Source organism: Numenius arquata, chromosome 5, assembly GCF_964106895.1.
Source record: "Numenius arquata chromosome 5, bNumArq3.hap1.1, whole genome shotgun sequence".
In the NCBI taxonomy this organism is placed as follows: domain Eukaryota; kingdom Metazoa; phylum Chordata; class Aves; order Charadriiformes; family Scolopacidae; genus Numenius; species Numenius arquata.
In genome coordinates, this window is record NC_133580.1 from 68,705,643 (window position 1) to 68,730,114 (window position 24,472).

Genomic DNA, 24,472 nt, shown 5'->3' on the forward strand with positions numbered 1-24,472 from the left:
GAAAAATAGGACTATGGATATATAATATTCCCAAGAAACACTGTTATACAACTAATATTTAAAAATCAAAACCCAGGCAAAAACAATTTTCAACCGAAAGCTGAATGCGTGTTTCCTTTCTATACTTGAGATATACACATATTTTGGATGCTCAGACGATTGTAGGAGGTAGGAGCAATCACAGTTGCACTATCAAAACTAATATCAGAAACAGTTCTCCCACTGCCTAACCTTTTAATTCTGAATCAAGATGAAGAAAGTATTCACCAGTTAAAAGATAGCTGGAGGCGTAAAAATATTCCTGATTAAAAACCACCTTCACGGTGTTATTCACAGCAAATGTAAGGTGGCAGTAAATAAACAGCAGAAAGCCCCATGGCGTTTCGGCAAGTTGCTGCAAAACAGACCACAATCTGACAGCATTTATAAAGAGGATCATCAATAAAGAGCTAAATTATCTTCTCTGTGTTACTTCAATATGAAATCTCAACTATTTTTGCTTTCCTACATAACATACTGCCTCATTCAATGTAAAAACAAATAGGGCAGATACGCTTAAAGAGGATTCGGAGCAAAATTACAGACAATGACATAAACTTGGGTCATAGAAAACCATTTGTATAAATATTATTATCTTTCCACGTCATGATATTGAGCAAAGAATATTTTTAGTACCAGAAAAAAAGAAAAGTCTATTAGTCTGTGAAATAGTTTTCCAAGAGAATTATAATTTTTCCAGTACATTTGAGCATTTTAAAACTAGGCCTGTCAATCACCTCCAGAATACGCTCTGCAGTGAGGATTTCTGCCCTGTCAAAAATATGAGACAATAATCCCAAAAGGTCATACATTATTATTCAATTCCGTACTCTTGTAAGAGAGATACTGCTGCAACTGGAACAAAAATTGTCTTCATTCATTATGAAGCTGTGAAAAATCTCTCTAGCGTATGCCACTAAGTAGGGGGAAAAAAATTCCAAGACAGAACTTTACCAACTCCATATTTAGAGGAGAGTTGGAAGAGCACCTGCCTCATGCAAAGGAATAGTCACGGAGCTCCTGAATGTTTATAACTTTAAAATGTAATAGAAATATGTCCTTAAGAGTGAATTAATTCTGTAGAGCATTTCCTGAATTCTAGATGTTAAGCAAAATTCTTACTTAGCTCTTGCAACCTCCTCAGATATATGGAATCTTCTTCAGCATTCTCCATCTCAAGACAAAAATAAAGGCTCGACTTCTCTATAGCAAACCAGCCTTTCCTCCACTGGTCCAGGCTATGGCAATCTTTGTAGTACAGTTGGCCAATCAGGTCACAGTCTCTCTCTAATAAGCATTCAGCCACAGGGGGAACAAAATGCTACCAAAGAAAATGGGGTGAGTCAGATGAAGAAAAAAAACCCTCTTCCCCTAAAAAAAAACAAATCAAGATATTGCACATCTATAAGATTCAAGGATGAAATCCACAGTAAAAAAAAAAATAACTTTCACATTTATCATTCATAAACCTATATATACACACTAAATTTAAATTATAAAAACAAGTATAACATTTTTCCCATTCGTACTCTACAAGTCAAACATTTTTGCTTTTTTAAACTACAGTTGATTTAATTAGTGATGTGACTATTAGCATTTGGTACGGTATAAAATAGGGTACTGCTTTATGAATTCTGTTTCAGCAAATAAAAGAACAGAATTGCAACCATAAACAACTTAGCTGAAATAAATTCATATAGTATATATGTCTTTATACTGGAGCATCCTTAATATATTCTTAAGGTCAGCGTTAAAATGTTCCCTCAATTCCTTTTCCATTTTATTTTATTATCTTGTTTCAAACATTAAATCGCAGAAGTTATTTCTTCCTGCTGCACGAGAAACCTTTACACCCAAGATAGATCAGTATTCATCAAGAACGGCTTCTCGGAGGATTTTAAGCTAACAATGACACTTTATTCTTCGCACAAAGGCTCTGGCTTAACCGGAAAAGATAATTATCAGTATTACCTTCGCTATTGCCCAAGTCCATTTTCTTTGTGAATATGCAGTTTCGGCTCCAAATAGAAAAACACGTTCTGACATTAAATAGATTTCAAAGGTGAAGATGTCCCTAAAGCAAGCAAAAGGCAACAGGCAGCTGTATGGAGTCTTCATAACACACAACAGTCTCATTTCTCTCTTTATTTTTTCATTATTTCACTCCTATGGAATGGAATCCATCTGCATTTCTCCTCCAATCTCACAAGCACAGCCCAGCTAATAACCCAGGATTTTATAACACAACATGATCAAAGTGCTTTTCAGAGTCAATAATACACATTTAGAGGCTACAGCATAATAATTTCGTCAGTAATTCTGAAATAAAAATGTTTGCATATAGTTACTAAAATTCACTGGGAATTTTTACTTTTGCAAGTTCCTGTGATTGCAGCAAGGATATTTTTGTGATACTCTTTGAAGTTGCCATAGTTCAAGAAGTTCTGAAAAGTTGGGGAGTGGTTTTTGGTTGGTTTTTTTTTTTTTGGGGGGGGGGGGGTGTCTTCGTTTATTTTTCTTTTCAAAAAGAAATTATTTCATTATTTAAACAGATCCTGCTTTTCCATTTTAACTGACAAATCATAAGGATATTAAAAAGAAGAAAAAGCAAACTAGACGAAATCGGGGTGGAATTTGGAAAATACGTATCTTGTTGGAATTCAGGTCAGTCTTTAACTCATAAATTATGGTTCACCAATTCATAGTATGATTTTGTCCGTGACCTCTCCCCAGAATCCAAATAGATGAAGTCTGCTTTTTCCTTTCAAAGCTGGAGACTTGAGATGTGTATAAATCTGGAGGACTGAACATGAGTCAGTTCCTTCCTTTTCAATAAGTATTTACATGTCATTTTTAAAGTGGTTAATTCTGACTAATAGAATAGGCATTTTAAGGACCAATTATTTCACTACACGAAATATAAAGTTTCGGGAAGCTTCTCATAAAACTATTCAGTTGCAGGTAAAACATAGCAGAAGGTTAGTCACTCCCTAAAAATGTTTAAATTTAAAAGGAAGCTTTACGAAATTTGCTAAATGAATCCAAAGCATAATTTAAATGAAAGCGATGCCCTATAGAAATCAAGTATCACTGGGATGCAACTCAGACTTAGGTGAATCTCCACATGATGTTTTTAATGTAAAAATGGGATGGGAGAGAGTTACAAAAGAAAAACAAGACCACAGAAAAAAGTTCTCTTCTTCAAACTAACTGCTCTTCTCTTCAAACTAACACAACGTTCAACAGTTTTCAAAGTAAGGTTTCAAAGAAGAACAGATCCATGACCAAAACCAAAAGCATTATCAAGAACTCTAATCTGCTGCATTATTAGCATATAAAGCAAGAGTTTATCTTGAGGGAGAGGGTCAATACCAGAAAGAAAAATTAGTATTAATTGTTCAATTTATCATCATGTAACCTTTTAAGCACTTTGAATATGCATTACAGTTTTAATAAGAAACAGATTTATCTAATTCATGCTGCCCTTTTAAATTACCCTAACATTTTCATTATATCACTATAAAAAAAAAAAATTATCCTCAAATACCACTTATTTGTTGAAGTCAACATAAAACAATTCAGCTCTTTTTTTTTTTCTAAATTGCATGTTCAAAATGCAAGAATAAACGAACAGCAGTGAAAACCCAGAATAAAGTCTTGGAAATACCCAAGTTTTTTTTAATCGAAATATTAATTTGGGAACCTACCCTCTATTTAAAAAGAAGTCTGACTTGTGCGCTACAAGACAGATAACTTCACTGATGTCAATCATACCATTAGGAGTGGTAGTTTTATCGTTTTCATAGTAGCTCAGAAAGCCACCTTCCAAAGTGCACCATCTTTTGTTGCAATCTGCGATTCAAGAAACAACAGAGAAGTCAGTTGGGCAAAACAATAAAAATTACCTCTTCCTATAGAAGTCGCCTCACAGGATGCAAAGCTCTGTTCTAACAGTAAGATGTTTATGATGAAATCTCAGTCTCACCAACTTCAGTGGGCCAGGAATTCAATGTCTGTGCTGATACCACTTAACCTACAGAAACTCTAGCACATGGTATCTTAAGAAAATAGTATTTCAAATATATCACACTTATTTTTCACAGAATCACAGAATGATATGGGGTTGGAAGGGACCTCTGGAGATCATCTCCTCCAACCCCCTGCCAGAGTAGGATCACCCACAGCAGGTCCCAAAGGAATGTGTCCAGGCGGGTTTGGAACGTCTCCAGAGAAGGAGACTCCACCACCTCTCTGGGCAGCCTCTTCCAGGGCTCTGCCACTCTCATAGTAAAGAAGTTCCTCCTCATGTTTTGGTGGAACTTCCTGTGTTCCTGTTTGTGCCCGTTCCCTCTTGTCCTGTCCCTGGGCACCACTGAAAAAAGATTGGCCCCATCCTCCTGACACCCACCCTTTAAGTATTTATAAATAAACGTGATTCTGTGAAAACACAACACTGACATTTTTACATTTCTAAGAACAATATATTACGAGTGCAAAATGAGCGAGTGAATCATGGTATGCCATAGGAAAAAAAAAAGTAAATCTTTCTTTCACGTTACTGGAACTAGAGACCAAAACCAAGTCAATCTGTCTTCCACTGTTCGGGAATGCTGGGGTGTCCATTCGCTATCACAGGATCAAGGAAAACAATTTAAGCCTTTCAAATGTGCTGGAGTATGTCCAGAGGAGAGCAACCAAGCTGGTGAGGGGTCTGGAGAACAAGTCACACAAGGAGAGGCTGAGGGAACTGTGCATGTTTAGTTTGGAGAAGAGGGTAGACCTCATTGCCCGCTCCAACTCCCTGAAAGGAGGGTGTAGAGAGGTGGGTGTTGGCCTCTTCTCCCAAGAGAATAATGACAGGACCAGAGGAAATGGTCTGAAGTTGGGGCAGGGGAGGTTTAGATTAGATATTAGGAAGAATTACTTTACTGAGAGAGTGGTCAGGCACTGGAACGGCCTGCCCAGGGAGGTGGTGGAGTCACCATCCCTGGCGGTATTTAAGAAATGTGTGGACGTGGCATTTCAGGGTATGCTCTAGTGCCCGAGATTGTTGGGTTGGGTGTGTGGTGTTTTTTTGTTGTGGGTTTTTTTTGTTTGTTTGTTTTTTGTTTGGTTTTTTGGTTTTTGTTTGTTTGTTTTTGTTTTGGTTTTTGGGTTTGGGTTTTTTTTTCGTGTGTGTGTGTGGTTGGACTCGATCTCAAAGGTCCCTTCCAACCATGAAGATTCTGTGATTCTGTGAAATGCTCCAGAAAAAGCAAGGTCTACACACCAGAAATTTTATGCATTGAAACTACTGGAATACCCAAGGACACCACTATCACAAGTGGTGCTCTTTAACACGATTAATTTTTTAAAGAAAAATATGCTACCAAAATAGTGGAGGATAACAAACTGAAGAACAAAAAACTAACGGAACAACCCTTTCTGGGTACACCAGCGGCGGAGCTCAATTCTCTCCTCCTGCAGACCCAAGTGTCAGAGAGTAATGCAATTGTACTGAATTTATTCCTGGATACTGGGGGAGATAAACGGATACACCACAGACAGGCGGCAGCTGTAGCCGTTTCAGGATGGCATGTTCACATTGGAATGAACTGGAGATCTGTCTTGTTGCTATTCACAAATACACCCGGGCAAGGCTAAATTCATTTACCAACGCTGTAGTTTACAGAACGCTAACATTTGTGGAGTGCTTTCAACGTGCAGCAATTTATAGTTGCTGGGGACGGTTAAATTACCTACTAAGAATTCTATCTTCAAATAGCTTTGAATTAGATACATTGGAGTACCTAGTCATTGCCGTCTATACTTAAAAAAAACAAAACAAAAAAAAATCCCACAAAAAAACAAGGCAGAGGGGAAAAAATCTACAGAGCAACTTAAAAGTATTATTTGGCATATTTAATTAAGACCAAAAGTCTACTCCCTCTTATGAGCATAATATATGAATACAGCACACGATATAGCACTTTAATGACTATTTGCTACTCGAAATATCCATACATTCATTCTAGCTTACACCTAGTTCTTAGAAGATCATTTGAGGTGCACTGATCCCCACCACTGCAGAGAAGCAGGTCCTAAGAGCAAACCATCTCTTTATTTCTACAGTCTTAAAATCCCTACGCAGCTGCAAGTATTCTGGTAAAGTATTTGTGAAAATTTGGTAAAACAACTCTGGAAAAAATAATAAAAACCAAACTACAATTGCAGTTAACCAATACTTAGTATGTTATCTGGTATTTTATTAAATTAGTTTTTCTGGTTTTTTTATATGATTTATACATGTTTTAGAAATATCTCAGTGCTATTTTATTAGCATTTGTTTGTATCAAACTCCTTACCATCTAGTACTATCTACATTCCGTCTAAATACATGTTTTAAATACTAAAACAACCATATGATAAAGGGTTTGAAAACGGATAGGTTTACAGGAGCTGAGCACCAAACTTGGAGGGTTTGATTGTTTAGGGTTGTTTTTTTTTTGTCCCCTTACTACTTTGTACTTTTTTTACTTACTACTTACTTTTCTCTAGAACTAAACAGCAAGGTGACATTTTTGGGTAATGTGACTTTCTTATTTGAATCTTTACAGGCAGAGGAGGGAATTGAAGCCGTATCTCCCACATGTTAACACTTTAACCATCAAATTATTTGCTAAAGGCAGTAGAAAGGAAAAAAAAAAATAAATTACCACCTATTCCCAAAAATCTGTGATATGCATATCCCATATTCCTTCATGTTAATAAGATTTTATAAAGGTAGAAACAGTTCTTGATGTAAGGGAAAAAAAAAAAAGGTCAATACAGAAGGAAAAAAAAAAAAAAGATTACGTGTTTAATGTTTTAAATAGCAAAAAAACCCCAAACTTTTGTCATAATACTTCTTACACTTCTGAGATATATTAGAGCCCTCAGGCAAGAGCAGTTTCTAATTCAAAATTGCAGGGGTTTTTTGCTGGTTTTTGAAAGGATGTTATTATTACATCTTCCTCCCTTGTCCCGTTTGTCATTTGTCTTCTTGAGCTGCGAATGGTCAGGGAAACCTATTTTCCTATGCATCTGTAAAGCACCCACCACAGAACCATCAGTCCTGACAAACACATGGGTAATCCAACACTAATGTGAAAGCAAAGCAAACAAACACCCCCCCAAAAAAATCCCCAAAACCAAACAGCAGAATATCTACCATCTACAAGACACTATCATAATTTTAGAGGCCAAAACGTGAGCTGAGGGAAATCTGGTTCATTTCTGGCCACTAAAACTTTATCATAGAAGACAGTCAAAATTCAGTTGTTTCTCATCTGCGGGCTTTCTTTACAAATATTTTTAAGGCACCCTATTAATGATGCTCCCCTCCCACTGCATCTCCCCAAAAAGTACTACAGAAGACATTCTGTGAGCATTTATAGCTAAATCTTCAAACTATACAGGTATTTACAAACTTATTCCGCACTTTTAACGTATCATTGCATTAGAAGAGACCAGAGTATTGCTTTATATCTGATCTCTATTTCTCTTAGTGGGGTATTCATTTTTATTTTCATTTTTAAAGGTTTTCGTTTATGAATATAGGTATAGACACCCAGAGCACAGAAGACAAGGTCTGCACTTAGAGCAAGCAGTAGTCAGGTTTGCACTTCCTCCTTTCATTCCTGAATTTCCCATATTTAAAAAGGAGTTATGTGCTTTAACATGCTTTAATCTCCACACTAAGGATCCTAAAAGGCATACATCACAAGAATATAGACCTAATCATACAAAAATATGGATCTACCAACACAGGATGCCGTGCCAATATTTTAGGAGCAATAAACCCAACCATGAATCAGCCCAGATTTTAGAAATCGATACCATTTGTTTGTTTAGATGGAAGAAAAATATAGGAGCACAACTGGGTAGAAAAAGGAAAAAAAAAAAAAAAAAGAAAAAAGCTAAGAAAATTATCTGATAACGTCTCAAAAAAAAAGAAATCACAAAAGACCGACATACACAGAAGACCATGTATATGTATGGTCATATACCCACATTTTCACTCCACAAGGCTCAATTTGTTGTAAAGTTGGCAGAATGCTCATTTCTACTTGGAATACTTTTAAAATTTGTGAGCGTGAGAAATATCCCAGGTGTTGGGCATTTGGAGTCTTAGAAAAGTCAGTGATACTTTCAGATGATTTCTGGAATATTATCATTTTAGATGGAAGTTACTTTTTGGCAGTTAGTAGCATCCATCTAAATATAATTAAAAGTGAGAAGTGTTTTTAAGTTTTCAGTTTAAAAACTTAAGTTTGTAAGCTAATAACAACCAATAACTGTCGTTAACTGAATAATTTCTCAATAGTTTGGTTTTCCTCCTCAGTCAACCACTGAATAAAGAGATCAAGACAATCAGCATTTTCTTTATCTGAAAGAGTTCTACCAAATCAAAACAGGATATGTTCTATCAAAGATATTTCATCTTTTAAAACATAATGCAAGAAATTAGAAAGAACCAAATTTATCCAAGCCATACATATTCATATATTATTCAAACACAAAGTAAAATACCTTCTTTTAATTTCTTCTCTGTAAGAAGCTTAGCAGTATTAGAAGAAACTTTGTATAAGAATTCACAAAGAAAGGTGGAATGTGAAGAATCTTCAGAGAAGCCACTTTCAAAACCAGTATCATAGTTTGGGAAATCTATTAAAAGACAAAGGAATAAGAAACATACAGAACTTATGTCAGTTATAACCATTTCTCCACAGGTCTAACTCTGTATCTGTAGATATGCAGTTGCTATGTAATACCTTTACAACAACACAGATATAAAAGTAAATCAGTAAAATCTCATTAAAGAAAAATTTCTACATATTTATTTAAGAAAAAAATTGGTTCACATTTATTACAACATTGACATCATCTCCCACTGCTTGCCAATGTTATCTAAAATACGGTTTTCTGGTGTTCTAAGCTTTTATTTTCATCCTTTATGTAAGATACTTCAACAGGAGGGAACCATTCCTCTTGAGGGCTTCTCTTGAAGTTCACCACGAACACTGGCAGCAGAGAGACAACGATTCAGAGAATCACTGTCAACCTGCGAAGACCTCCCTTTCTCTGAACAGAAGAACAACCACCAGCACGTGGTGATGTTGCCTTGGCTAGAAGGCTAAAAGTAGAAGAGACAGAGCCAAGACAAGCAAACTTCTCTTTGTAGCCTTAGAGCAGAGGTTAAAAAAACCCACAGCTGCGTGTTTGCACAGGTTCCAGGGCTCTGGCACCCTCAACATAAAGAATTTTTTCCTCATCTTGAGATGGAATTTCCCATGTTCCAGTTTGTGCTTGTTGCCCCACGTCCTGTCGCCAGGCGCCACTGAGAAGAGTCTGGCCCCATCCTCTTGCCACCTGCCCTTTAGCTATTGCTCAGCATTGATGAGGTCCCCTCTTAGTCTGCTCTTCTCCAGGCTGAACAGCCCCAGGTCTCTCAGCCTTTCCTCAGCAGAGAGATGCTCCAGGCCCCTCAGCATCTTTGTGGCCCTCTGCTGTCCCCTCTCCAGCAGTTCCCTGTCCTTCTGGAACTGGGGAGCCCACAACTGGTCCCAGTGCTCCAGATGGGGCCTCCCCAGGGCAGAGCAGAGGGGGAGGATGACCTCTCTCCACCTGCTGGCCATACTCTTCCTGATGCCCCCCAGGATGCCATTGGCCTTCTTGGCCACAAGGGCACATTGCTGGCTCATGGGCATCCTGTTCTCCACCAGGACTCCAAGGCAACTTCTTGTCCACCATTCTCTTCATTCCCAGACTGCTTCAGATACTCTACAGCCCTTTCAAAAGGTAAGCTCAGACACATCCATATTCTACAGTTTATTTATTTATTTACTTTTAAGAACAGTTTTCTGTTTTCAAGAGCCTCGTAACAGCCACACTCTGCAATCAGAGCTGTTGACTTTCGAGGCCAAAGTTTATCACATGCTCCAAGCTGTAACAGAAGTTGTGATTTGCAGAAAAAGAGAGTTTGCTGGGACAGATCATATTATAGCTTCAAGAGGTGAGTTTCAATTTGGGAGGAGAATGTGTGAAAAAACAGCTAGGTCTGTGTGCAGTAGCTGTAGATATCAATTTAAACACTTTTTAAGAAAAAACAAAACCCTAGACGAATATTTTAGATACACATTAACAGTATGTACCCATTTTTTCTGGCAAAAGCCTGATAACATTGGCAGAGCAGATGACGTTTTTCTTCAGTGTTACAAATAAGGTTAGGAGGTCTATTACTATATGCTTTATTTTGCTAAGATATGCAGGTCCCCATGAAGCACAAAAGTGTTTCCCAATTCCAGTGAAATGTACTATTAGTTATCACTGGCTTTTTTATTCTAAACTTGATGTCTGAGCAAAATAAATGTAACTTATACACAATTACATATGCTGTCTGCTAGAAATACACTTAATGCCACCACACAACTCTCCATCTTCTGTACCACTGATGTTCAAATCAACGCCAATTTTTCTTCTAAATTCCTTCCCTTTTGCTCAATATGAAATGAGAAGATCAAGACAAAGAGAACATATCCTACCCGAGAACTTATTGTGGTACAGGAATTCCATTTGCAGTCTTTGTCCCGCTTTCTTGGCCAGTAGGTACGGAGTGCTGTACAGAGGGTCTCCAGTGGCACACATGGCATCAGCCCCACTGAACAGCAACATCAGGGTTTCTAGCACATCTTGTTTAACCACAGCAGCGCACAGCGCCTTATCACGGAGAGAAAAAATAAGAAGTCTGTTTAAATTAGAAAGTTATTGGCAACAAGTACACATAATTTAGGTGCAAATCCTTTCACTTCCAACATAGTTCCCCTGCTTTTTCAAAGGCCATAACCATTGAGAAGTAGCAGGAGTCATAGAATCATAGAATGGTTAGAGTTGGAAGTGACCTTAAAGACCATCGAGTTCCAACCCCCCTGCCCTGGGCAGGGACACCTCCCACCAGACCAGGTTGCTCCAAGCCCCCTCCAACCTGGCCTTGAACCCCTCCAGGGATGGGGCAGCCACAGCTTCCCTGGGCAACCTGGGCCAGGCTCTCACCAACCTCACAGCAAAGAATTTCTTCCCCAGATCTCATCTCAATCTCCCCTCTTTCAGTTTAAATCTCATGAAGTATGGTCTGAATCTAGAGAAAAGCAGCAACTACGAAAAAAGAAAACCCAAAAAAGCATCATCAACCCAAACCCTGCAAGATGTTGCTGCCACAAGTTTCACTTGGGAAGGATAACATGAACTAATACAACTGGAGGGGAAGCTTGTTTATTTATGTGAAAAATTCCCCCTCGTTTTCCTTCACACACCAAACTACTAAAAAAAAAAAATAATCTTATTATTTCAAGCCTTACAAGTTCAACCGCGGAGACAAGATTTGATCTTTAAATTGTACTACCAGGAAACAGACTGAAATTCATAGGAGTTTCTCAAAACTATGGTCACAGTCAATAAGGCAACTATTCTTTAGGGTATCTTCATACTTGACCACTTTCCTTGAGATTTAAAGATCTCACCACATGCTAAAACATCAGGCCCCTTTCTATTTTGTTTACACAAACTTTTCTTTTTCTTTTTTTTCCTTTTAAAATGTCGATCCAAAGCCTTAAAACCTGATCCAAAACCTTAAAACCAGTAGCAGCTACACAATTACAGCAATGTATTCCATAACAATTTCTACGATTTAATAGGTATTTAAATTATTTAGTCAATGAACTAGTTTTTCTGAAACAATTAAGGCAGAAGTCACTCAACACAAGAAAAGGACTACTCCAAAATTCAGCTGCTCTAACAAATATGCATGTATCCAGCAGGCACGAGATGACAGGTCGGACAGTACAGTGGAAGTTCTAGAATTACTTGGAAATTACCACCTTATTACATGGTAATTTCATATCTCTATAGAGAATTTGACCATTACATCTGCTATTTTTTCTCAGTGGTTAAATGAATAATTGACAGACACCCTTCCCTACCGCCACCAAAAACCACAGACTTCAGAAAACTCAGGTCTGTAAAACACAGAGCTATTTCCTGTGGTCCACAGCTACAATATTAAGTAAAGCCTCTCCCACAGCTGCTACCAATAAATAGAAAACAACCCAAATGCTTTATTTTGCTAAGCCATGGAGTTCCCCATGAAGCCCAAAAGTCTTTCCCAATTCCAATGAAATGCACAAAACCAAAATTCAAGCTACAGAGCGAGGAGGTTCTATACTTTGGCTAGAGGTGTTTTAATAACAACTATTCTTATATGCCCTTATTTTAACTTCTAATGTGTGTAACTAACAACTTATAAATTGTACGGAAAATAACACTTCCTTTTTGACACAATAACCACCAAACAAATGAGACCTCTCTAGTTGAAACCACAATAACTTTTACATGTTACTGCCTCCCCACAACCTCTGCAGACCCTTTGAGATGATTTGAGTCATGTAATTGAATGCATTAGCTTTGTAATATATATATGCATTTGCATTGTAATATATATGCATTTAAACTCTTCTATATTCATAAACTCTAAACAATTATGACTCTGAAATCAACAAATATTAGAAGTCAGTCAAATGGCCGAAATTGATAATTATAATTAGCATTTTCCACTTTATAACTGTAAAGAATGTGTTATTTGTGTAAAAGGAAGCACTGAGAACACACATTTTTCACCATTAATTTTAGCTTTTTTCCTTTCCAATTAGCTACAAGCTACTATGTAAGTGTGCATGAGCTACTGTCACCATTGATAACACTGAATCATCTCATGTGCTGGAATGTTAGATGTCATACATATAAGACGTCAAACACACGTAAAGAAGGAATCTAAAGAAGTGGGAATTTGCATCTCTGGAGTGTGCATTTGAAGAAAAATAAAGATCCATACTCATTGATGGCTCTGGAAGATGTACTGCAGGCACCATATAGTTACCACAACCTCCTACAAACAAACTGGAAAAACTAGGAACTAAGAAATAATTAAATGAGTCCTGAAAAGGCTCCAAAATAATGCTTATTCAGCTCTGTGAGTACATCATTCAGGATTCTGAATTTATTTCTCACCAGTTTAACAAGATGACCAAATTGCACACAGATACAATACAATACAACATAAAATGTACGGTATGGGCTTACCCCATCTAGTATTACCTTATTCAACTGCTCCTTGGTTTTGTAGTGAAAAGGTGCTTTCCTGAATTTTCCCTCTTTGTATTTTTGCGTAATGAACGCTATCCTTTTTTCTGCGGGGGCATCCATGTGCAGCTCTTCATCTGGAGGAAGATTTCCTGCCCAAAAACTGTTTGCCCTCTTATTTCCAATGACGATAAAGAGCTGGATGAGGTGCAAGAAAATAAAAAAAAAAAAAAAAAATCAGCGAAATAGCATGAAGGATATGAAGCTTGCCTCTAAATAAGTTTTCAGCTGCTAAAAGCTGAAAAAGTTAGTTATTAAAGAAAAGAAAATTCCCTGCAGGAGATGGGAGACTCTCTCAGTCACTGCCTGTGGTCATCTATAAAGCCTGTAGTCATCACTTACCATCAACAGCAACTTAGCTCTACCTGTTATGATATTTCAATATATATTATAAAATATTAGTAAAATGTCAGAGGAGACAAGAATATGTTTCAAAGAAAACACCGATCATAGAATCATAGAATGGTTTGGGTTGGAAGGGACCTTAAAAATCATTGGGTTCCAACCCCCTGCCCTGGGCAGGGACACCTCCCACAAGACCACGTTGCTCAAAGCCCCATCCAGCCTGGCCTTGAACCCCTCCAGGGATGGGGCAGCCACAGCTTCTCTGGGCAACCTGGGCCAGGCTTTCACCACCCTCACACCAAAGAATTTCTTTCTAGTATCTAATCTAAATCTCTCCTCTTTCAGTTTAAAACCATTACCTCTCGTCTTATTGCTACACTCCCTCATCAAGAGTCCCTCCCCATCTCTCCTGTAGCCCCCTTCAGGTACTGGAAGGCCGTTACAAGGTTTCCCTGGAGCCTTCTCTTCTCAACCTTCTTCATCGGCACCAATTTTTAACACCCCAAGCAAACTAAACTGGTAGGAAGAAGTTTCAGTATCACCCATCATGACTGCTCTCCAAAAGCGTTTTATTTCTTTTCCCCCACAAAAATGAGATGCTTGGAGAAATACTAAGAGAAATTGTGCAGCTGGCTATCAAAAGAATTTAATACTTTGAATGACACAAAGGTACATTATTCCCAGGAACATGAAGTTTACCGTAACAGCAGGATGTTATTTAGCAGCCGTACATTCTGTTTTCTTGGGAGTAAAGCAATAACTAACTCCTATGCAGAGAGCAGTTTTCAATATGGAATGAAGAGTTAGAATGTCCCAACGTACCTCAATAAGTTCATTGCTCCAAATGCTGGCATCCATTTTTAAACTCCGGACCTTTGAATCTCTTGGTCCTAAAGATCTGTGCTGTCCTGAAAATCCAAGAGCATTTTGACTTAATTAAAGCACTTAAACTCGGTTTCTCTTCTGTTAAAGAAAAAAATTTAATGAAGATAGATTTATTCTAATTGCTATTTTTGAAAAAGGCTGGGTTTGACATTTCAATATAAAATAAAAGCACCAAAACCACCCAAATTAAAAAAAAATAATAAAATTTGATTACTACTCATACTAATGAATAAGCAAAGTAGGCTGCTGGTGTAGAATCCCTTTGGGAGGGTTTTCAAAGAAAGCCTAGAGTTATAAACTAGTGCCCTGAATCTACTGCTTAAGCACATATTTAAGTACAAAACATGATAGAACTAGATTTTTAGTAGTATCTGGAAAAGCTATCCCTATCGGCAGGGAAATATGCCCTGATGTAACAGAATTACTACCCCTAATTCATACACTAAAAATCGTTATCCTTTGGCGTCCAGTCTGGCAAAAGCCAGCCGTTTCCCACCAAGTGCTAAGTTTGTCTTACTTTCCTTCCACTAATTGTGAAGGATTATTCACCCGAGGGAAACCAATCACATCACAGACCGTGCATAAATGACAGGAAGTGCTTTAGAATAAGGATGACCTTGCTATAAAAAAAAAAAAATAAAATAAAATAATTAAAAGTTACGTTCACTTTCTGTTTGTCAAAACTTTCCCAAGGATGGCACTGTAAAAATGAGAAAAAGCCTTTTCAAGGACATCTGCAGATATGCAAATATGACATTTTGTAGAACCCACACAGCCTGTCATTAATTACTCTACCTGCGCACTTCTTACAAATGACAACGCAGAGATTGATGGACGCCCAGTCAGGACTGGGAGCTTTACAGTCCGCGCAGCTCCTGTTGGACTCATTGAACCAAATCTTCTCAGCTACTTCATAATCAGACAGGGTTTCTGCTATCGATTGCTGCAGTGCTTCAATCCACTCTTGTTTCTCTCTTTCCGACTCTGCTGTAAAGCTGAAACAATTGACTTTTCGGTGTTATTGATCTTTATTTTAAAGCCCAATTAAACATAGTCTGTAGCCTCTCTTATTTATTTCATTTACACCCAAAATCACAGACAAAAAAATCTTCCTCTACACAGATATAAATACTAAGATGGAATGCATTTTTTCATATTTTTAGTTAATGAAAACTCCCTCTGTTTTTGAGTTCAGTTTTCAACAAAACCATCGCTAGCACGAGCTATGTCGCTTTTTGTAACATTCAAGTTCCTGAGTTACCTTCAATCTTTTTACATTACTACATGACAAACTTAAACCCTGAACTTTAACAAAAGCATAGAATGACCTAAGGAAACACAGAGATTTACTGAGGAGTAACAGACTTGCTAAATGCAACAGCCAAAAAATGCTTTAATTTAAATGGATCTTTCATTTAAATGGATCTTCTGGAAAAATACAAATAATAATAACCCATCACCAACACGACGATGGCTGAGAGAAACAAAAAGAATTAGCTATCTACCATCTAGCCACAGATTCAAATCACTGAACAAGACTAATTTACCTGCTACTCCTGTTGACTGAGAATGAAAGGAAATTCTTTGCTAACATTTAGCAAGCCCAGGAGAACAAAGTGCTTCCTTCTCCTCCTGCATTGCTGAGATTTCATTTAAGACACACTACAACACTTGACAAAGGGCTTTTATTAGCATATACTCTTATTTTCTTAAACATCATTACAAGTCACGGCATCAGCCGAAGTGAAACATTCTACTGATTTCAAAGGAGGATTTCTACGAGGGACAGCACATGATTAATTCATTTCTTTTCGAATAAAATGCTTGTTATTAAATGGGTACAACATCATTTCAGTGCAGTTTATTATTCTTTAAGATGGAGTCAGGTTGTTAAAGTGACTTTTTTTCCTTCTGCCCTTGCACAGAATGAACAAAGGAGGCTAAATAAAAATAGGAATCTGTGGGCACAGGAGGTAACAGATGAAGCACGTAGCTAAACAAAGGCAAGAAAATCCCTTCTGATTTAAAAAAAAAAAAATAAAAAAGCTGAGCATTCTTAATAAAAACATTACCTTTTCATCCAAACCAGATAAGTCATTGTAGCATGAAGCCAGTATTTCCTTACTGCATTGGTTATTTGCATATTTTGAAATGTAAATATAAAAGTTCTCACCTAAAGCTTTTATAAGGAGTAATTATTTCAAAAGATTGCTTTGCAGTCCGATCCACTTGTTTTACATTCGCCACGTTCATGGGGATTAAAGTGATACCAAATCCTGTCTTAAAATCCTACAGAAAAGACAATAAAAGTTCTTTATCATTCAAGAACCAAACAGGTATAGAGTAATTAAATCAGCATGGTCCACAAATCCAAGGTCAGGCATACACATTTTGGGCACAACACACAAGCTCCTTCTAATTCATTAATGGATAAATAAACCTCTACTAAATTTTGTCCAAACACCTTACTTGATTGTTAGTAGGAGAAAAAAATGCACACTGTAAATGTTAATAAAGGGGGAAAAAAAGGTTAAATAACAGATTGCATTAAAACATGGATCCAAAACGATGGAAGTATCTAGCTTAAATCATGCCTTAGTGACTAAATAATGCTTATACACCTAAATCCTTCTCATTGACAGCAGTTTTCCCAGCTTTTATAGACGGGTTTAACAAATTAATATATATTATGTATAAAATTCTTTTTTAAACCTTTGGTTAGTCATGCTTCTGATGTATTACATGAGCTAAACACACCAAACACGTCTGAAAAAGAGTCCTGTACCGCAGGTACAATAAGACAAAGGGTTATCTGCGACTCGGTCATTAGAAATGCTAAGTATTGGGATTATTCTTCTAGTAAATGCATATTTAAACCTGCACCACTGACTTATGAAGTTTCTCTTCATAAGATTTTCAAATTTTGTGAGCATTAAAGCTCCCATGGAGAAGATACTTCACAAATTAAGCTTCTCGCTTAGTTCCCCTATTTCAGGTATGACCAAATAAAAATATTCCTTTAGGCATGACTGACAAGGCTAAATCTGACATAAAACACACATATGGATTTATGCACAAGTAGAAGTACCGATTATATCACATGAGGCATTGAAGGGAATTATGCCCCCAAAAGAATTAGAGTGTCCACTTTAAGATGAGATTTTTTAAATGCCATCATTTCCACCACCTAAACATAGTGGGGGATAAGTCAGCTAATGTTTCCTGGCCAGACTCCTTATGAAGGATTTTTATTTTCTTTACCTTTGCCAGTAACGCTGTGGAACCCAGGTGTGGATTGCAGCACAAACCTTTATAAGAAGTAGCAACTTTTCAGCAAGGACCCTGGCTTAGCCACACCTCATGTAATATATTTTTACATATTTTTACCTTTTTTCTCCCCTCACATCCTGTAACACAGGCATTTTAATTCTCCCCCCTCATCTTCAGCCCCCAACTCATTTTCCTATAAATCAACGGTTTTCATACTGACACATCTGCCTTAGATGAGAGCAGACAGTGCTGCGAAGCCTACACAGTCCCTAATTCATCCTCAAAAATCAGTTCTGTGGGAAAGGAGTGGGCAGAATAATCTCTTTTGGAGTATGAACTTGACAGCACGCTCTGTAGCAGTGAAGCATTCTTCAAGTCAGGCATCACCCGGGAGAAAAACAGAAGCACGAAAAAGAAACAGAAGCATGAGCTAAGAAAAAAGATTGAGGATACAAAACCACAAAATTTTTATGTCTATTAGAAGCAGTGTTTTAAATCAAATGAGCAAAATGAAAAAAAAAAAACGTCCAACACAAACTTTAACTTTCTAGAACTAAGTGGTTTGTGTTTCTGAGATGTAAATTGGATGCAGGGTTCATTTGTTGGTCTCAATTATTTCAAATAATTGGCCTTAAGAAGTCCCGATTTTTGAAGGACAGGTCATGAGACTATTCTTTTACCTGAACAACAGTGTGGTGCGTTCTTTATTTATTGAACAAGAGCTAAATGACTCCCAGAAGCCATGGTTAATAGGAGCTCAATATACTCTTAGGTCCAGATTAGAGTTTACTGAAGGTAAATGATGAATAACAAAGATGACTGAAATAATAATTACCATATTGAGCCAGATCCAAAGTTCACCTAGAAGACTTCTCTTTAAGCACTTGCTACTGGCAATTGTCATAAAAAGAACATAAACAAGAAAAGGTACATTCTTATCTTCCCAAACAACACATTTCTGTCTGCGAAGACAGACACCAAACTTTGTTGTACTGAACTCCACAATGCAGAACTAAAACACTCCAGAAATGAAATGCGTTATTATAAAAGTCTTTACCCTTAGCTGAAGCACCAGCCCTCCAAAATTTTCACCCATACCCAGTGTGCGAACAATCCCACTGAAGAGAGAATACCTATTATCGTGTTTTAAATTCAGCAAGTGCATCAGACCTTGCAGTACTGAGTTTCAGCACGAGGAATGTCAAAAAGGTTAAGAAATTAGAAGTGAGGAATATACTTTTCAGAACTGAAGATGGGGGCAATTAACCAATCTCACTGGTACGTTAGAGTGAAGTTATTTCCATAATGGTCCAAACAAATGCTTTATGGAAACTGTACAACACTCGGCATAAAGCAGGGTTTGTGAGCGACAGGTACAGGGGGTTCTAATTTTCAAGGTTCAGAATTATACGCTTTCAGGAGTGGAGTCTTGTTCTCTCTTTCAGAAACCGAAGTGGGGATTGGCACAGGGAAGAAAGAAATGCTCCACTTGGAAAGATAAATTCATTGACTTGGAGTGCACGGGAGTACAATAGGGCCATTCAAGCACCGTACAAAACGTACTGACAGCAAGACCAAGCGGGATCTTTTCAGAGTAAGAATTGTCTTGCTTCTACAGCTCATCATTTCAGATAGATTAAACTGAGTTAGACTTGCTGAAAAACAAAGAAAAGTTTAAGAAGATTCAAAAATGCACAGAGAAAGCTGAGGGTTGTTTGGCTGGGTTTTTTTAAATATAGATACGTCTTGAATGTATTTCTACTAGCTTAATGAATCTGAAAAGTGCTGAAAAATGGGTTGATAACAAGAGCTTTTTTGAAAAAAAAGCCAAAACAACACATTCTTTGCAGATATAATAATAGATCAAAAGCATTCACTAAGCAGCACAGTTAACTGAAGTAAAAATACTGATATGGGAAAGTAGTTAATTATGAGATGAGCACTGGCTTCCTGGTAAACTGCTGCTCATTCTCGAAGGAGGAACGATTATATTGTTACCACCCCTGCCTGAAAAAGACATAACCTATGAAAACCTGTCATCTGTATCTAAACTGTGAAATTAGAGAACTTCTTTTTATTAAACATACCTTTAACGTCTATCCTTAAAGTGCATACAAGTGTACAAAATTGCTTTCTCTGCTTACGTATTATCTTTTCATAGGCAAAAGCCACCCCCAAGTCAGGCTTTACTAATCTTTCTTCAATTCTATTCTGGATTAAATTCAAGGAGCTTCAAAATTAGTCTCATACCTTTTCTAATATACCGTCGTTCTTTTACAGACACGGAAATAAGCACCCAGGTTAAGGAAAACTTAAGGACATCTATGAATAAAATCATGAGGCTACATCTAAAAAAGTTTCATTTTTAGAGTTGCTGAACATGTAACTTTAGGTGTGTTGCCTTAAAAAGACGGGCCTAGGCATCTTTCTCTATGGAATTCTTAAACAATCCTGTAATTAGAGGCTGAACCTTGTAGCTCTCAGTTAATGAAGAGACTTTCTCTACAACACTAGTCATCATCTCTCTGGAAAGTATAATAATACTTTTTCTTTCGTTATTTTTCCCCCTCCACTCAGTTTTGCACTAGTAACACTTGGGCTGACGTTCTTGTTGCTTGAGTCAAACCTAAATTCATCTGAACACGGGAGTTCTAGCGCTGCTGCTTGTCTTCCTCAACTTTTACTGTTTTAGCGGTTATAACCATGTCTTAAGATGTGCTGTCTCTTATGACTCTAACAGTCCTTCCACAATATATAAAGTTGATTAAAAAAAAACCAACAAAACTTGGCTCAGGAAAACATCTGGGAAAAACCCAACCGCAATTAGAAGTTTACCCTTGCTCCTCACATAAAAAATCTTGGAAATAAACACCAAGTTTTGTTTTAAAGATTAAACTAACTCTATTCACATCAGAAATACCAATCCGTGTTTTTAATCTCAGTTTTTTGCTGAAGGACCAAGGGTATAACAGCAACAGCAGAGAAAAAGGAAAATAGCTGCCATGTTTTCAAGAGAATATGTTTCTACATCCACACCCACATCCATCTTCCTTACCACAATTCTACCGCTAATTTCCAAAAAGGCCCATCCATATTTCTGAAACTACTCTTGTCCTATACAGAGAAGATTCTTGACCTTTAATAACGGTAGCTCTGAGCAGAGTTCCAAAATATGACCTTCTATGTTTCTTTGAATTTACCTTTGCTATTTGCAATAGATCTTTAGGTTTACCCTGGGGAAGCTACCATGAAGTTTGTGACAATTAGACTAAGACTTATTTCTGAAAGATCTGAGAATTCCCTTAACAATTTAACACGATTTAGACTTTTCTTTCATTCTAGCCCCATGGCATTTGATTCCCTTCAAACAACCAAATTATTCCGGAGAGATTAAAAGCCAGTAACTAGAATCCTTCAGAAAAAGCAATCATAGTTTCTTTCCTCCTTAATTGGAGGTAGGTATTTCAGCTTTCCAGCTATTAAGGAAAGCTAACTTCTGCAACAGAAAGGTGGGAAAAATTTGTTTCCATGTTAATGAAAAATTAAGACATATTTATGCATTAGAGTTTGAGAAACAGTGACTAGTAATGCAAAAATTGCTTTGATGATACTAATTCTTCTCCACAAGTTTGTATTGATTTCCTCTCCTTTTAAACCATACTTAGGCTTAGCCTCCCTCATCAGGCTTTTCAAATCTTTAGAGACTTACATCCCTCATCACAGCCTGAAGTCTTTTTTCATATAGATTTTAGGTGATAGTTACATATCACGGATTGGAAAAAAAAACTGCCACAAGCAAAGATGTATGTACTTTTCCTTACAGTCTTCCTAATGAGGTCTCGAAACCGCAGTGAAGCATATAGTATATAATTACATACACACAAAAAAAGTGACGTTAAAAGAACTTGTAGTTTGCTGACTCAAGCCCTGATGAGCAAGGAGATGGGAGAATTTGAGTTGTCTGTGCATGTTAACTCTGTTACTTCGTGCTCATCTGTTACAGTATGTGAGGGAGTCACAGCATCAATTTTAGGTTCTTTACTTGGATAAGCAAAAGTCCTTTGTCCCATAATAGAAATGCTTGAAAATCACTTGAGCTAATTCAAGGGGGCATTGGTGGTCGAGAAGCTCAACATGAGCTGGCAGTGTGCGCTGGCGGCTCAGAAAGCCCCCCACATCCTGGGCTGCATCCCCAGCAGCGTAGCCAGCAGGGCAAGGGGGGGCATTCTGCCCCTCTGCTCCCCTCTGGGGAGAAACCCCCCTGCAGTGCTGCCTCCAGCTCTGGAGTCCTCAGCACAGGAAGGACATGGAGCTGTTGGAGCAGGGCCACGGGAGGCCAAGAAGATGCTGGGAGAGCTGGAGCCCCTCTGCTGTGAGAACAGGCTGAGAGAGTTGGGGACGGGTTCAGCCTGGAGAAGAGAAGGCTCCAGGGAGACCTTAGAGCCCCTTCCAGTCCCTCATGGGGCTCCAGGAGAGATGGGGAGGGACTCTGGATCAGGGAGGGGAGCCCTAGGAGGAGGGGGAAGGGTTTGACACTGACAGAGGGGAGATGGAGATGAGATGTGGGGAAGAACTTCTTTGCTGTGAGGGTGGTGAGAGCCTGGCCCAGGTTGCCCAGAGAAGCTGTGGCTGCCCCATCCCTGGAGGGGTTCAAGGCCAGGTTGGAGGGGGCTTGGAGCAACCTGGTCTGGTGGGAGGTGTCCCTGCCCAGGGCAGGGGGTTGGAACTAGATGGCCTTCAAGGTCCCTTCCACTTCAAACTACTCTATGACTCTGATCCTATGATTACTTCAAAACATTTTGCAATGACAACCTGAGATCCATAATTTTGGAGGGTAAAAAGAAGGAAGCAAGCAAAAGGTAAGAATGGCCACTTAGATTAGCTCTGGTCGGTGCCACGCAGTGGGCTTGTTTGCAGTGAAGTGTATTGATCTGCTCCTGGAGCACATCCTGCTCCACATCATTACACTATAAAGAAATCTAGTACACGCACTTTGAGATGACTCTATGATGAAAGCCAACACATAAGAAGTGGGGACAAGAAATTTGTTTCAAAAATGCATTGCTGACCAACAGTCTAAGGAAGTTACAACTTTAGATGTTACTTTTCACGTAAGTAACAAATCTCTCTATTGGCTTACTACAGAAGTAATCCATAATCCTCACTTCAGCAGCTACGGGAGTGTATTTTGCAATATCAATACAATTTTAAATCACTTGATTATGCACCATTAGGCCCATGCCTTGCTTGTTGTATGGGATGGATCTAGGACACATGAAGATGAAAGCCCCCTTCACGTATAGGCTGCAAAACACCACAAATAAAGAGGAGGATCACGTAATTAAAGTGACTGAATACTATCCTGGAGAGTTAGCTCTTATCTTTGCCAATTTCTACTCAGTGTAAATCAAAAGCCTCAGCATATAGCCATTTCACCATACGTTTTTCATTTTCCAGTACCTGACTTTACGCTCTAGGGTTTGATTTGCAGAACTGCTGAGCAACTGGAAGTTCAGCCCAGCCCCATGAAAGCAGCATTTTGGGCAGGCATAGTCCGAAATAAAACTATTCCCTCCCAACCCCCCATAAAACACTGAGAAAAACAAAGAATGCAAAATATATGGATATTTGAATCATTCATTCTGTTTCTCGGAACTGTGTGGTCATATGGAGGAGGAAATCATGTTCCTTTACCGAACAGGAACTGATGAAAAATAAATTAATCATTGTTCCTCAAATAGCCAACCACAGCAATTACTGATCGTTTCCTCGCAGAACACTCCTTTACTGGTGAAGAATTCTTTCTGTAAAGCACTTTTCAACAGCGTGCAATAAAAAAAGGCACAGGTTAATCTACGAAAACTAATTAAAATTATCAAATAGTTACTAAGTAAACAATTCAGTGAATGAGGTAGGGATCCTGTGGAAGAAAATAGCATATTGAAGTATCTACTGCACAATATTAAATTATATCAATTTAATTGGATGAAATTAAGGTTTTAGAAATACACCCCGTTTTCCCATGTTTAGAGTGGATGCAAATCTGTAATCGTGGTACTGTTATTTCACACAGATCTTTTTTTGAATTTTCACAAGTTTTTAGCTAAGTTGTCCCCAAAAAATGAAGTTTACATAATCACAGGAGCGTCTGTCTCCTCCCTAAGTCCAAGTAAGTTTTTATTCTATATAGATACTCAGCTTCAATCAAATTCAACATAACAGCAGCCAGGGAATACCTCAGGTCTTAACAACATTTAAGGAAGGCGAGCCAGAAAAGATAACATTTTTTCAGTGGTGCCCAGTGACAGGACAAGAGGGAACGGGCACAAACTGGAACATGGGAAGTTCCATCTCAACATGAGGAAGAACTTCTTTGCTGTGAGGGTGGCAGAGCCCTGGAAGAGGCTGCCCAGAGAGGTGGTGGAGTCTCCTTCTCTGGAGACATTCAGAACCCGCCTGGACATGTTCCTGTGGGACCTGCTGTGGGTGGCCCTGCTGTGGCAGGGGGTTGGAGGAGATGATCTCCAGAGTCCCTTCCAACCCCAACCATTCTGTGATTCTGTGACTCTAAGTTTCCCCATTCCCCTCCTCTCCAGTCCCAGAAGGAAAAGTCACGGTGAATTAAGACAAGATGATACAATCCGGAAAGAGACATTCAAAGACAACAGCTACAAACAAATACATACATACATATATCAAAAGCTTCAATTTCTTAGTCCTC

The 24,472-nt window shown here is 38.1% G+C and overlaps 1 protein-coding gene across 1 annotated transcript in view; it reads right to left on the reverse strand.

Annotated features, from left to right (window-relative positions):
- Positions 1 to 24,472, reverse strand: part of ARAP2 (ArfGAP with RhoGAP domain, ankyrin repeat and PH domain 2) — a 120,188-nt gene that overhangs the window by 49,947 nt on the left and 45,769 nt on the right. Inside the window, exons 9-17 of the mRNA XM_074147318.1 lie at positions 16,655 to 16,770; positions 15,277 to 15,476; positions 14,419 to 14,504; positions 13,207 to 13,389; positions 10,602 to 10,776; positions 8,590 to 8,724; positions 3,747 to 3,891; positions 2,011 to 2,113; positions 1,162 to 1,360 (exon numbers count right to left, since the gene is read on the reverse strand). Coding sequence (XP_074003419.1) covers positions 1,162 to 1,360; positions 2,011 to 2,113; positions 3,747 to 3,891; positions 8,590 to 8,724; positions 10,602 to 10,776; positions 13,207 to 13,389; positions 14,419 to 14,504; positions 15,277 to 15,476; positions 16,655 to 16,770 — 1,342 coding nt within the window. The remainder of the gene's footprint in view (positions 1 to 1,161; positions 1,361 to 2,010; positions 2,114 to 3,746; positions 3,892 to 8,589; positions 8,725 to 10,601; positions 10,777 to 13,206; positions 13,390 to 14,418; positions 14,505 to 15,276; positions 15,477 to 16,654; positions 16,771 to 24,472) is intronic.